Source organism: Lutjanus erythropterus, chromosome 10 (assembly GCF_056507025.1).
Source record: "Lutjanus erythropterus isolate fLutEry1 chromosome 10, fLutEry1.hap2, whole genome shotgun sequence".
NCBI lineage: Eukaryota > Metazoa > Chordata > Actinopteri > Lutjaniformes > Lutjanidae > Lutjanus > Lutjanus erythropterus.
The window spans coordinates 28,151,082-28,166,769 of NC_139326.1; the positions used below are offsets into that span (position 1 = coordinate 28,151,082).

General features: G+C 39.7%; 1 protein-coding gene across 1 annotated transcript; it reads left to right on the top strand.

The window, feature by feature from the left end:
* The first annotated feature begins 2,798 nt into the window (after positions 1 to 2,798).
* Positions 2,799 to 13,726, top strand: slc7a4 (solute carrier family 7 member 4). Its single transcript, XM_084728907.1, has 5 exons — positions 2,799 to 3,006; positions 5,753 to 6,816; positions 8,190 to 8,896; positions 9,897 to 10,005; positions 12,410 to 13,726. Exons 2-5 carry the CDS (start codon positions 5,835 to 5,837, stop codon positions 12,622 to 12,624), a joined length of 2,013 nt encoding a protein of 670 aa, XP_084585033.1. The 5' UTR covers positions 2,799 to 3,006; positions 5,753 to 5,834; the 3' UTR covers positions 12,625 to 13,726.
* Positions 13,727 to 15,688: the final 1,962 nt, after the last annotated feature.

Genomic DNA, 15,688 nt, shown 5'->3' on the forward strand with positions numbered 1-15,688 from the left:
GAGAAGCATGGAAATTTAAGTTTTTCCTTTAATCAGACTGTAAAATTTGATGAACTCCTTAAACTGCTAACATTTTCCTGTTGAGGAACACTGAAACTCAGGCCTATAGAGATTTTTCACAGCATCCATTTTGATAGAGTAAACAGGTGTTACTAATCACATTAATTACCCTTCTTCTCCATCACTGGTCACACCTGTGTTTGCACCAGTTCATATCAAGATGGCTGCCATGATAGAGGTCTTTTATGTCTTAAACTGGGACTGATATGATCATATATGTTTATTTCATCCCACCGGGACAATGATCTCTTTATTCATCTTTACATCATAGGTGAATCATTAGTGGTCCAGAATTCCCCGGCTGAACATCTGACCAGATCGAACAGCAGGCCTCATATCACATCAATCTTCTTTACACTCACTACTGACCAGATGAAACATTTTTATGATCACCTATAAAGGCTTCATGAACAGACAAGTGATCACATTGTGATTCACTGTTCACACACACATCTGGTCTGCCTCTAGGGTCTCCAAGCAGTGTGTTAACTGTTGTCCCTTGAAACACTGTTACTGTGAACTGTTCTCATTGGTGGAAAGTAACAAAGTACATTTGCTCAAGTACTGTAGGCTACTTGAGTACAATCTTGAGTTTAGTAAGATAACTTAAGCATATGCAATTTTTGCTAAACTCCATCACATTTAAGATGGGAATGTACTTTTTACTTCACTGCATTTCTTTAACAAGTTGCTTTGATTTTTCATACAAACATGGTCATCTTATTAAATGTGACGCACTGCTACAAATGAAAAGCCCCACATACTGTCACAAATGTTTTCAGTTATGTTGCTGATTAGACTCCGGTTGGAGTCATGCAAAACTGGATTTAGGCTATTAGTGACAAAATTGTGAAAATCTGAACAGGAGTCCCATGAATTCTTTTTTTTTTATCAAGTTGCACATGTGCAAATTATTATTTTGTCTGCATTGGATAAAATATGTTTATCTTTTGGAACTCGACTGCATAATTCAATGCTCTGAAAGAGGCTATGATGCATACTAAGTACATTAACTTTACATACTTGTGTACATCTTGCCAGTAATAATCAAGTAGAATTCTGAATGCCAGACTTGCAACCAGTGGACGAAAGTAACTTAGTACATTACTCAAGTATTGTAGACCTATTTAAATAGTTTTGAGGTACTTGCACTTCACTTGAATATTTACATTTAACGATATTTTATACTTAACAAAATAAACATAATAGTCAAACTATAATCAACAAATAAGGATGTATTATCATAGGCAAGTTGAAGTAATGCACAAGTTACACAAACAACAAAGTCATGCACATGTTAGTGCATCAGTACAATTACAAGTGCGTGATAAATACGTGGCCCAATAAAATATCTGTCAATAATGGAAATTTACATTATCCACTATTTAAATATCAGCTGTAATATTATATAATATAAGAATTTGAATAGTTAGAACTGTTGTTTGCTTTTGTTGTAATAGTGATGTCATTTATATTTGGTTCAGTCAGAGCTATGGAATATTCATCCCTCTTTGCTCACTACATCCGAGCCTTTCCTACCCTCAGGTGTATAAATTGCAGGTTATATGAACTTCTTTTTAAAATACAAAAATGTGAGATTGCTGGTTATTTTATAATGGCCATTAGAAACAGGGAATTAGCGTCTATTATTATATTATCAGTTGGTAAAAATCCACATTGTCCTCAATTACCCCATAATAAAATAATAAAATAGTCTACATTATTCTGAAATAGATCATACAGCATAATGTGTAATTTTACTTCAGGTACTTTAAATATATTTGGATGCTAATACTTTTATTTTTACTTAAAGGGATAGTTCACCCAAAAATGAAAATTCAGTCATTATCTACTCTCTCATCCTGATTCAAAGTTGGGTTTAGTTTTTCAGTCCACAAAACTCTGCTCGAGTTTCACAGTCTCCCAAATAATGTAAGTGAATGGAAACCAGTTTACAAAGGGAAAAAACTATGAAAAAAACAAAACAAAACAAAACATTAAAATGCCTCTACATTGCTTGTCTGGCAAATCAAAGTCTCCTTAATCCCTAACATGCAGTTCACACACCATCACACCACGCACACCCAGTTCAGACAGTGTGCATGAGATGTGGCTCCAAGTTAAAGATCTACAGTGAATATTCAGGCTAAAAACACGGTGTAAATGACATCTCTGAAGTCTGCTTGGCATGTTGGGACTGTAGGAAGCTCGTATTACACCAGACAACCTGTACGGAGGCATTTTGTTTTTTTGTTTGTTACATTCGAAATCTGGTCTCCATTCACCTCCATTGTTTGGGAGATCCTGCAACACTGTTTTACTCTAAAACTCCAGTAGTGTTTTGTGGACTAAGAAACTCAACCCGACATTCAATCTGCATGAGGGTGTGCAGATAATGACTGAATTTTAATTTCTGGGTCAACTATCCTTTTGAGTAAAAGTCTGAATTCATAACTTTTACTGATAATAGAGTGTGGCATTGGTAGCTTCACTTATAAAAAAAACTGGAGTAGTTCTCCCACCATTGCTTATTAATTATTTTTTCAGTGTGGTATTAAAGTACTCTTAAGTAAATGATCTGAATACTTCCACTGCTGGCTGATTTTTATTCAGGCCTACTTAAACTACTTATTTTGTACATGACTCTCAAATATATTCACATTTATATTCAGCCACTGACTCAAGGACCCCTCAGAGACCCACCGGATCTGGATAATCTCCTGTTTCACTGTAATCTGGGTGGGGCTCGGGGGGGAAGCCCTTCCTTTCAGCAGCAGGATGATATAAAGGTGTCTGTCCCTTTAAGAAGCAGTCCAGGCTGCATGTTGGTTTTATTCCTCGGCGCACCTTCTGCTGCTCCATCAGCAGACACAGACGATTCACACCGGCAACTTCCAACACAAGTAGACCTGCAGCACACATGACAGACCCTGAACAACAACAACGGTAAAGAGATTATTATATTTATTGTATTATTCCTGCCATTTCTCTGTTTGTGGTTGCACGGGGAATTTCTGGTAAATAAAACACCTGCCTCACGAGCGTCGTCCTGCGTTTCCAGCAGGAGAGATGAAGTGCAACGCACTAACGATCCTTTTTTTTGCGTCTGTTTCCATTTTGTTATAAATAATTTAGTCGGCATTAAAACAACGCTTATTCGGCTCGTCGTCTGTTCCCCTGCGCGGTGCCATATGTGCTCATGAGATGAAACTGTCGTCAGTGTAAACGTGTCGTACACTTTTATGGCTGAACGTGGTTTTATTTCTAGAGGGGAATAAAGCAGCGTTACGTAATTATAACGGAGGCATCCTGTTGTCGCCATATGCCTGCTGCTGAGGGCAAGAATAGGATGTTGCACCGCCCGGGCAGAGGGATGAAGACTGTTTCTTACTGATAAAAAAGCTAAACATTTTGTTGGAAGTCACACAAATGAATTATATCATGTATCGTGACTGTATGAAAGCGTTTATTTTTCCGCACCAGCTCTCAGGACGCCTCTGAGGTGACGTGGACTGGTCCTGTGCTGAGGGATGATGAGAGCTCAGGGCCACATTAAGGCCTCAGTGCAAAATCTAGATAAGATAAATGAATTAAAAGTGCTTAACAGCCAGACAGAATACATCTTAGCTGATTAGGGATTATTTTTAATTTCTTTTATAGGATAAAACTACTACAGGACTAGGACAATAATTCAGGAGATCCTATTTAACCAACTTCTTATTTCATTATAATAACTATCACCAGAGCTTCACAAACGTGCATATTTGTTTCTCAGTGTCATTTAGATTAGGGATGGGCAATTATTTTTCATGGGGGCAACGTAAAATATCAGTAAGGCTGCAGTAGGCCAGACACAAATATGTGGTATGAGGTAGGGCTGCAATGATTAATCGATTATTAATCAATTATTATATTAATCACCAATTATTTTGATAGTGGATTAATCATCTTGTGTTATTTATTTATTTTTTATGATTTCCTCTTCTCAAATGTGAATATTTCTTGGGTTCTTTACTTTTCTTATGACAGCAAACTGAACATCTTTGGGTTTTGGACATAGGAGGACACTTGAGATCAACTTGGGCTCTTACAGGCATACATCTTTACAGCCAATACCTGCAAATCTCTGCAACTAACATCAAAACTATCTTGATGGATAAATAGCACTACACTACAGGCTTGAGAAGAAATATGTGTTTTTGATTTGGTGATTTGGTGGTGAACTGTTCCTTTAATGTTAGATGAATTAAATAGTTGTAAATGTAATTCTGAACATTTAATGTCACCATTGTTTTCATCACTGCAAGGATGAAAAGATAATTTCCTTAAATATAAAGGCCAAGCAATTCTGTGTCCAAATTGGCTTAGTATTGATTGGTTCTTCATATGTGTTGACCTATGTGTTTACCAGTTCTGTGTAAAATGCTTTGAGCCAAACATCAGACCTCGCCCTGTCAAGCATGGCCAGCCAGTACAAAGTGTGGACTGGTAGCTGGAAAGGTGCCAATTCACCTCCTGGGCACGGTTGAGATGCCCTTGAGAAGGGCTGCACAATTCATCAAAACCACAATATAGCCAAGCACGATATCCAAATCACAGAAGCTGCCATTTTTTGATAAAGGTAAAATGTATGACAAAACAGCATTATATATGAAGTACTGTTGTGCCTCAGAGATGCTCTGGTCTGCAAACCTTCTTCTCTAGATGTCAGAAAACATGTTTGTTCAGTACAGACCACAACAAATGTCACACCATCATGATTTTAATAGCTTCTTTCAGTTAAAATAAAAATTATGTTGCAAACACATCATCACATCAGAAACATCAAAATCTGTATGCATGTTGTTTTTCAACACCAGAGTGGAAAAAAATGAATTTCCTTGATAAGGACTAGTAAAGTATACCTTCTTCTTCTTCTTCTTCTTCTTCTAAGATAAAAATGTGAACATAAAGTGCATCAAAGATAGAACGAGTTGGATTTGTCCAAGGTGTCCATAAATGCAACAGAAAGAGTTTACTGTTGTGTCTTCTTTCCAGGGCGTTAAAGGGACAGTTCACCGCAAAATGAAAAATACATATTTTTCTCCTGGCCTGTAGTGCTGTTTATCCATTTAGAAATTTTTGATGAGCTGCAGAGTTTTGGAGATGTCAGCCATAGAGATGTCTGCATTCTCTCCACTATAATAAGACTAAATGGCACATGGACTGTGGTGCTCAAATCACCAAAAAAATACATTTGGAAAATTCAAAACCATACCAGACCTTGTTGTGAGCAGTTTCATGTATAAACTACTTTCTTTCAGAAGCAGAATCTACCAGAACTACAGTTCCTATAGGCAACTGCACACAAGGTCAGAACAAGCATAAGTTTAGGAAAGAGACAGTGGTTTTGAATTTTTCAATTTTTTATTTTTTTATTTATTTTTGGATCACCACAAGCCAAGTGCTATGTAGCTCTACTATATTGGAGAGAAGGTAGACATGTTAGGGGAAAGACTTTTAAAAACTTACTTTTGATTTTTGGGTGAACTGCCCCTTTAAATCTCTACATTGTTTTTTTGTAGGAAAATGTTGCACATTATGCCTTTAACTTTGACCCTGATTCTGTTTCTTCTGTATGTCACTCATCAAGTCAGACCACATGAACCTGCAGCAGCTTTTCCTGTTCTGATGTGTACGTCCTGTCTTGCAGGTCAGCTTCATAGACAGGTAATGGATCCAGTGTGACCGTCTCAACACCATCCTGCCCAGCTGGCCTGTCTAACTCTATAGCTATGGCTACCTGTCCAAGTGGCTGCACCCCAGCGGTGCGGCTCTGTCAGAGACTGAACCGACTCAAGACGCTGGATGACGACATGATGAGCACGTCGCTGAAACGCTGCCTCTCCACCCTGGACCTTACGCTCCTGGGAGTTGGGGGCATGGTGGGCTCTGGACTTTATGTCCTGACTGGAACGGTGGCTAAAGACATGGTTGGTCCCGCTGTCATCATATCCTTCCTGATTGCAGGTATCGCATCTCTACTGGCTGCCTTTTGTTATGCTGAGTTTGGAGCACGCATCCCCAAAACAGGATCTGCCTACATGTTTACCTACGTCTCTGTGGGAGAGATCTGGGCCTTTCTCATTGGTTGGAATGTGATTCTGGAGAACATGATTGGTGGCGCTGCTGTAGCACGTGCCTGGAGTGGCTATCTGGACTCCATTTTTAACCACGCCATCCAAAACTTCACGGAGACGCACATTATGCAGTGGAACGTGCCCTTTCTTGCTCATTACCCCGACATCCTTGCAGCAGGGATTCTAGTCGTCGCCTCGTTCTTTATTTCCTTTGGAGTTCAAGTGTCCTCTTACCTCAACCACATCTTCTCCGTTATCAGCATGGGTGTCATTGTCTTCATCCTGGTCTTTGGCTTTATGCTGGCTGAACCAGCCAACTGGAGCCAGAAAGAAGGAGGTTTTGCACCTTTTGGCCTCTGTGGAATACTGGCAGGCTCAGCCACTTGCTTCTACGCATTTGTGGGCTTCGATGTCATTGCATCTTCAAGTGAGGAGGCAAAGAACCCACAGAAAGCTGTTCCCATCGCCACGGCCATCTCTCTTGGACTGGCAGCGACAGCTTACATCCTGGTCTCCACAGTGCTCACACTTATGGTTCCCTGGCACACGCTGGACCCCAACTCAGCGCTGGCTGATGCTTTCTTCCGCCGTGGTTACAGCTGGGCTGGAATTGTTGTGGCAATTGGATCCATCTGTGGTGAGTGTCCACCTTTAATTGACCATGCCTAAGTCCTGTTATGTGCTTCAATAACAGTTGAACAAGCTTAGTACCCAGTGAAACATCATTGAACTTCCCTCCTGTGCTTAGATATGCTATGTGCTAGGGTTGTCTATGGTGAAAAAAAAACCAAACTTTTAAGATAGTTAAAAGAACTCTGATGATTAATCACAATCTTTTATAGATACTTGATTATTCCTGCGAGGCATAAGCTGGGATGATGATGAGAGAGGCGTTGCAATAGGTGCTTCACCATTTGTTGCTCTAGCGGGGATCTGCACTCTACTGAATGAACTCTTAGTATGTGTTTTATCCAGTGGCCCTTATATTAGCCAGGAAGGGAAAGAGCAAGCAAGTTGCTTATGTGACCGGTATGAACACAAGGCATTGTAGCCTCAGCAGCTAACATTAACTTGTGGACAGAGAAAGTCATGATGTCGTTTGCACAACTTTTGGGTTTGTAGCCTTTCTACTGTAAAACTGTAACTGTCTTGACTTCTTGTGTCCCATGGTGGTACACTGGAAGTGGAGGGACTTTGCCTCTCTATTTGGTCTTCTTTTCATCATACACAAACCTAGAGAGGCAATGTCAAGCCCCGCCCTGTGTTCCCCATGGGGACCTTACCTCAGTTTAGTTCAGTTTTGTGTGAAGTCATTTGGGCAACTACATCTCTTGTCTCCAACAATATACATGATTAACACCAACCTCATTGCCCCTTGTAATATTATCTTTCCTGAAGTGTTTTATCCAGTGATTTCTGGTCCTTTTATCAGCCAGGAACCGAAAGAACAAGCAAGAATCATTGTTCATGTGACTACATCCTGGTACGAAAGTACACAGGAATCGTAGTTTCAGCGGGTCACGTTAAGGAGAAAATCATGATGTCACTTACGCAACTTCTGGTTGTGTAGTCTTTCTAATTACGTATCTGATAACAGTCTGATACTTCAAAGGCTTTGCAACTTTCTTGACTTGTAAAGTTATCTTTGAAATTCACAAACATCATATGTGTAATTCATATTCTAATGGAATCCAAAAAATATTTTATAAGGTTATTATAACCTTTTTTCATACAAATTGAGGTGCCATGGTGGTCCACTGGAAGGGTAGGGAGTTTGCCTTTCTGTTTGATCTTATTTTCAACATAGATGAGAATAGCAGCAGGAAAGGGTAAAGTTGATCTGGGTTCCAATGGGTACTAAGTTTGTTCAAATGTTATTGGAACACAGAGTGAAAGGGACATGACTTAGGATGAGTCAATTAAGAAGTAGAATTTAACTGGCAGTTATAGGCTGCAAAGTCCTATATTTTGACTTGTGTTCTGATAATGGCTCTCTGTTCCCATTTCTAGCCATGAACACTGTGCTGCTCTGTAATCTCTTCTCCCTCCCTCGGATTGTGTACGCCATGGCAGAGGATGGGCTGTTCTTTCGCATTTTTGCACGGGTCAATCCTGTCACCAAAGTCCCTGTCAATGCTATACTGGTGTTTGGGATCCTCATGGCCACCATGGCTCTCATCTTTGACCTGGAGGCCTTGGTTCAGTTCCTGTCCATCGGTACCCTCCTGGCATACACCTTCGTGGCGTCAAGTGTTATTGTGCTGCGATTCCAGCCGGAGAAAACCAGCTGCAAGGGGTCAGCTTCCATGTCCCCCAACCCTAACGCTGAGCCCTCACCTGCTCCCTCAGAGTCTCAGACCATCACTGAGGACAGTGGGGAGCTGAAGCAGTACGAGTCTTTCTCTGACAAGCTCCAGTTGGTGGAAAGGCAGAAGACGAGAGAGCGGCGTGGGGTGGGGCAGCTGAAGGCCTACTGGGAGCCGTACCTGGGAAGGCTGATGGGGGACTGCGAGCCGGGTGAGGTGGTGGCCTTCTGCGTGCTGACTCTGATCGTGAGCTCTGTGTCTCTCTGTGCTGTGCTTGAATTTGGAACCAAACAGCTGCAGCTGCCAACCTGGAGCTTCACAATGCTGCTGGTGATCTTTAGCTTAGCTTTTGTCGTTAGCCTGGCGCTCATCTGGATTCATGAGCCTCAGACCAACAGCAAGACATTCCAGGTGAGCTCCTTTATGGGTTTATTTTTTAATTCTTTTTTGTCTTCGTCTCTGGTGCAGTGAGTGAAAAAGTTACATATGCTGCAACGGATGACTCAGAAGGAAGGTTCAGACTCGAGTCTTGAGATTTTAAATATTTCTATTAAATTCATTGCGGGGCTGTACAGACAGCAAAAAATGTGCAAAACTGCAAATGTTTCCATCCATATTGTATTGTTACTTTACAGGTGGACCTGGTCAATGATCTAGGGCTTGTGTGTTTAATCAGGCTCTAGGTCACTGACTAGTCATTCATTCATTCAGTCATTCAACCTTGGAAATACGTTTACGATGTAAATAAACTTACGTAAAAGTGGCAAAATTGTGTGAAAAACATAATAAAGGCTGCAGTATAGTTTTAAGAAAAAATCCAAACCTTAATAATAAATACAAACAGTTAAAGTGTGAGGCGTATGAATAAGCTAAAAGAATGTGGAAGTAAAATGTGATATAGTTAATAATTGCCCAACAGATGAGGAAATGAGGAAAGCATTAAATTATTCTGCATGTTGTTGAATGTTGCACATGCACAATGTGAAAAACTGAAAAATTTCAAACCAAATTCAGAATCAAGTTTAGAACTGAAATGCTTGCTCATTTTTCACTGTTTGTACAGCCCTGCAATGACTTTAATGGAAATACTTAAAATGAAGACTCAAGTCTGAACCTACTTTGTTCTCTGTGTCCTCCTTTGCTGCATGTAAAAATAAAGTGCAGATCAGTGTTAAGTATACTTTGTTAAGTATACTGCTTTGTGAATCTCAGCCCAGAAAGGTCGTATCACTGAGTACTCCCAATATATAGCGAATGAATGCTGCTCTTTCACATTTAGGTTGTACCAGCAACATACAGTTTAATTATGTTCAACTAAACAATTAATTTCAATTAAATGTATACATTTATTTGAACCCAACTGTCATGAAAACTACATTGATTGATGTTTGACTGGTGTTTTGTTGAATAGGTTCCTTTGGTTCCATTGACTCCAGCTGCCAGCATCCTCATTAATGTGTTCCTCATGATGAAACTCAGCCCTCTGACCTGGGTTCGATTCACTGTATGGATTGCTATAGGTAAGACCGAATGCGCCAGAACTTAGCCAGAAAACAAAATGGCTTAAAAAGCACTACTACTCAGGAGTGCCTCAACAGCTCAGTTGGTAGCTCCTGTGCCCCAAATGTTGAGGCTGTCAGTCCTGAACTGTGGCCATGGCCGCAATTCGAGCTTGTGGCCCTTTGCTGCATGTATCCCCACTCACTCTGCCTCCTTTCCTGTCCTCACTTCAGCCGTCTCTGTCACATAAGGCAACCCGCCCCCAGAAAATATACTTTGGAAAAAAAAAAACAACTACAACCCTTTTGTATAGTTTCTGAGACATATTCTTGCAAAACAAATATTTTTTTTTTCCCTAAAGTCTAAAATCCAATAATCTGAATGTAGGCCTGAAATCGTTTTAGATACAATTTTGACAGGTCTTAAAAAATTATTGGATTATATATAATACTTGTTACTTTTTGGAAAAGAATTAGCGCACTACACACTGGAGGTGCTTCAGACAGTGTTCTCTGGTTCTGACTAAAATGTGTTTTGCCAGTATGGATGTGAAATAGATCTTAAATTATTAAAGTCTTAAAAAAGTCTTAAAAGTTAACTTGCTGAAGCCCACAGAAAGCCTGTTAGTGTAAGCAAGACTAATGCACAGAGCCCAAATGAACGTTATCTCAGGAAGTACTTTGAATAAAACATCTGCCTGTCTGATGTTGGTGAACTTAATGTACATAAGTGTTGCATCATCAGATTAAACAAACATTTTCTGTCCTCTGAGGAAACAGAGAACATTTTCTCTTTTTGTCAGCAGCCCTCTGAGGCTGTATATGGTGGTCAGATAGTGTTAATGCCCTGTCTTGGGGATCACTGGGGAAACGTGATTAGCTGCATTAGCTTAAGGCTTCTCTGCACCAGTAAACCATTTAAACACGACTGTCAGACTGCAGCAAGTTAACAAGATGCACACACACGGAGTATTACACTTGACAGGGCCCTGGGCTGTGCTGCTTTCGTTTCCCTGGAGAAAGAAATAGCCAATTACCTTGCATAAATGCCATTGAATGAAAAAAGTGTAAGAATTCTTCAATTTAATTTATTTGTTAGGGTGGAGTTAAAGCAAAGTACACATTTTTACACTAAAGAGTAAATACAAATCGATAAAAGTACTGGATTTCATTGACTGTAGTAAATGTAAAGCTTTAAACATGATGAGGGCTTCTGAAATGATTTTTTTACCCATGGCTCTTATATCATATCGGTGCAGAATGTTGTACATCAACAACAATTTCATTGATTATCATGAAACTTGGTACACAAATTCACACCCTTCTCAGAATTAATTGTATTAACAGTGGTGATCATCTGACATCATCAGGCTGAAATTGAAATTTGTCCTAAATTTGTCTATTAGTGCCCCGTCAGTAAGGGGGGAAAATTACTGACACTCCCATCTGCCTCGGCTATAATTTGTGTTTACTGATGGTAGCATGCTAGCATGATGGTGAACATTATAAACATAATACCTCTTGAAAGTCAAGACTAAATGAAAAATGCTTTTTAACCCTTTTAGATCGCATCACTGGTCATATTGTGCACCTTTTTAACAAAACATGCAACTCCTAAAACACAGTCCCCCCAACGTTATGTCTTGCCTTTGTCATTGTGAGCATGGTAGGATGCTGACTTCAACATTTATCTATAAGCACTGCTATGCCACTAGCAACAAAAAGATCAAGTAAATATATAATAACAGTTTATGGGTTTTTAGAATGCAAATATGTTCATTTTGACCGAGGATAATATGAAAGCCATTGAGAACACAAACCAAAATAAAAAAAAAGTGTCCACATTGACAAAACCATGATGACTGTATTCTGTTGGGCTTTTATATTGGATCGATTTTATCTTTTTGTTTGGCGCCATGGTTTGGAAACCTATCTACAAAGAACAGAAACTCTCTGAATCAAATGTTAAATGGTCTGGTAGGTTGATTGGTGATTCACATCTTAACCAGCTCCATGATAAATCACAGCTCCCGTCCTTTGCACAGTGAATTTCAGCTTCTTCCTACTAGGTGGAGGTTTGCAGTCCCATGATGTAAAACAAAGCAGTATAAAAATAGCTGCCATCACTCAGATAAACAAGTTGTAGCAACAAAGCACAGATGCTGTTCATTTATTTATTTTTTTTAACCTGCATTTTATGTTATCGTATTTATTTTGGTGGTTTTTGACTGTTATTTTTCTCTTTTTAAGCCCTAATTACTGGAGACTTTTATACTTTTATTATGTTTGTCTATTGTCTGGGACTAAATATGTGTGACGAGATGGATTACTAAACTACAAACCAGAATAATCTACAGGTACAAATAAAGTAACCTGAACATGGCATTATTTCAGTCACAAATGTTTCACCCTCTCCCTTTCCCAGGTCTCTTTGTGTATTTTGGCTACGGGATCTGGCACAGTAAGGAAGGCATGCGAGAGCTGCAGCACAAAGACATGGCCGCCCGGTATGTGGTTCTTCCCAGCGGCAGCCTAGTAGAGACAGTTCAGAACGTCCAACCTGAAGGACAAGTGGACTCGGCGCCACACATCAGCCCATCCACTGACTCGACAGCTGACGAGTACGCAGGAAAGAGATGATTTGTGACCAAACATAGTCAGTACTACTGCCTGGTATTATCTGTTGTCTCCCACTCATACGCTGTACTATTACTTGTGTACTCTCTGTATCTCACTCCCTTTAGCGTGTGACCGGCCTGCCACAGTCTGTACTCGTTGCTCTGCAAATGTTAGCACACCACAGGGTGGGATGCACGCTCTCTGTCTCGTTGTGAAGCTTATTTGTATATCTTGTAATACTCGAAGGCACAGTAGAGAGCTTTAATACTGTCCTGTAAACCACTGGCATCAAAGTTGTGTTATATCCTTTAAGACCAGCTCTTCTCTTGCAACCTTTGTCAGAATCCTTGTTATTATAGGCTATATTCGGTGCTTTTTTGTGATAAACTGCACTTTTAGTCAAGTACACTCAGTGGATGATTTTTTAAATGTTAATACTGATCTGGAGCTGGAAAACCAACATTCACAGAAACTCCTCTCGTTGTTAAAGGGTCATTTTTACACCTGGACCCTATTTTCACATGGTTTTGTGTCTAAGTGACTAATAGTAGGAGTAAATTTTGAAATTGGTCCGGTATTGAGGGAGAGCGCTTCAGCGAAGTGAAACCAAGCTACAGTGTAATCCTTACGGGCAACTGTACACCATCAAAGTACATCCAGTTGAAGTGAAACCAAATATTTTATTATTTACCTAATTTATGTGCACTTGTTTCATTTCTGCTCAGTGTGCGAGCGGCCGGTTGTGTTTCTCTCTCTCCTCCTCCATGTGCTTCACAAGCATAGCGGAGCGTTACTCTGTGTGTTCAGCTCTCAGTACTTTTGCAGTTTCTAACTGAATCTGTGGTTTAATGTTTCATTTTCTCTCCTGCATCGCTGTTTGTGCTTTTAGGCATCTGCTTTATTTTACTTTTTCATGTGGAGATTTTTTAAGTTGCTGCTGATGAAAACAACATTTCATTTTGGCTGCTTCTTATTAAATGCTTTAAAATAATGAAACACCAGGGGACTTTTACTGAAAAGAATTTATAGGAAATGAAATGTCCGTAGTTCACAGCAGTTACATTTGAGACAAGCGTGTCATGTATGGGTCTGGTTTGTCTGGACTCCTTGAGTTTTGCCTTTGTCAACAATGGCAAGGTATAATTCTCACAGAAACAGACATATTTGTTAAAGAGTCAGATCCTTTTTGTGTAACCACAAACGGCTGATTTATTGCTCTCATCAAACTGACCGGACTCCATTTACAGAAAGAGTAATTTTATCTTTGTAAAACATGCCAAATTTAAACTCGACAGAAACAAGATGAAACCAAAAACACCAAACCCATCTTGGCTCTTCTTTCTACTGCTCCAACAATCACCAACTCAGGTTCCTCCACCAGCTTCACTGGTGTCCAACCTCCTTCGTGCTCTTGATATTTTCAGATCTAAGGCAGTGAAAAAAGGGTTTGTTTCAATCAAACCAGAGCTGGTGATTCTTGGAACAGTGGAAAGGCGAACCAAGATGGGTTTTGGTGAGTTTTATTTGGGTTCTGTTGAGTTTGAATGGCATTGATAAAATTATCTTCTCTGCAAAGGGAGTCCTGTGGCTTTGTCATGAGTGATCTAACAGCCTTTTCTGGTTTAACAGACCAAATCTTACTCTTTAAAAAACAGTCCATCTCTGTAGGGATCCTTACCTTAGTGTTGTCAGTCAGTTAAAATAACAATCTGAGCCTATCAGTGGCAAAACAAGCACTTTTAGTGGACTTGATGGGGTGGAGTTACCCACAAGGATTACATTGCCGCCTGTTTATCTGCTGACACTTGTGGCGGTCTCACTCAATACTGGACCAATGTCAAAAATTGTTGTCCCAGTTAGTCACTTAGACACAAAATAGGGTCCGAGTTGAAAAATACCAATGTTGCCCTTCAACGACGTGGAAGACAACCCACTGCATTTTGGATATAAGATATCATTTTGAGCATATTGAGCATTCATGTGTTGCATGTTTTTTTTCAATTAAGCAGAGGAATGCACAGACTTTTGCAAGTTTACATTTTTGCCTTTTTCTCAAATTCTTCTCCCCAGAGCCTCAGGAGAAACTACAGGCTCATATCATATGGATCCCCTTAGTCCATCTCCTCCTTTTGGTATTCATAGACTGCCCAAAGTATAGTCGTTTAACATATGTATTTATTTTTCTATTATTGCTATTGATATTTTGCTTTTATACTGATCTTATTAGCTTCTTCTCTTTCCTTTCTCTGCCACTGTCATTTTTGAGTGTCACTATATCTGTGTTATATATATATATTTTACATTAGTCTCTATCAGGAATTTGTGTTCACTTTTTAAGTAGCTGAACAACACTTCAGTGACTCACTTAATCTCCTAAATCCCCTCCCATGACCCTGATCTTTTTTGTGTCACTGATCTCGTTCTTGTGCAGTCTTTTTCTCACAGCAGCCCTCTCCCCTTTTTCCTTGTTGGCATGAGATTAGAAATCAAAGCACATAGATTATTGACCTTTTATTGTCATATGACTGATTTCCTGATAAGAGATAATTAGATTATTGGATATATAAGTCAAGCACAAATCTACTGAATGGGAGTCTTCACACACAGGGTATGTTGGTGGGCAGGCAGACGTTGGTTGTTATGTTAAACCAGGGATGCGCTTCATCTCTCTGAGGCCTCCGTATAATCCCAGCAGATTTGCAGCAGTCCCTGTCGCCAGTCTGCAGCCTGACCCAGATTAGAGAAAGGCACACATGTGAGAACAGTCACATATTATACAGAGAACATTCCCACAGCCAACACTTGTAAACAACAGTGTCAGTAAGTGAGGTACTTTTTATTTTATAGGGAAATAAAAAAGATGTTTTTAGTCATTTCAGTTTGTGTTTGCATGTGTTACATAAGAAACCAATGGCCTTAAACATGTTGGAAACAATGCAGACCGATGATTTAGTTGTTTAATTTATTTGTCTGTTAGATAAAAACTCTTACACAGGACTTAATGCTTTCTAATTATTAAACCAAACATGGAAGAGAATGTACAGCAGGAGGTGTTTTGGCATAATTTTGAAAAGGAGTCAGGTCT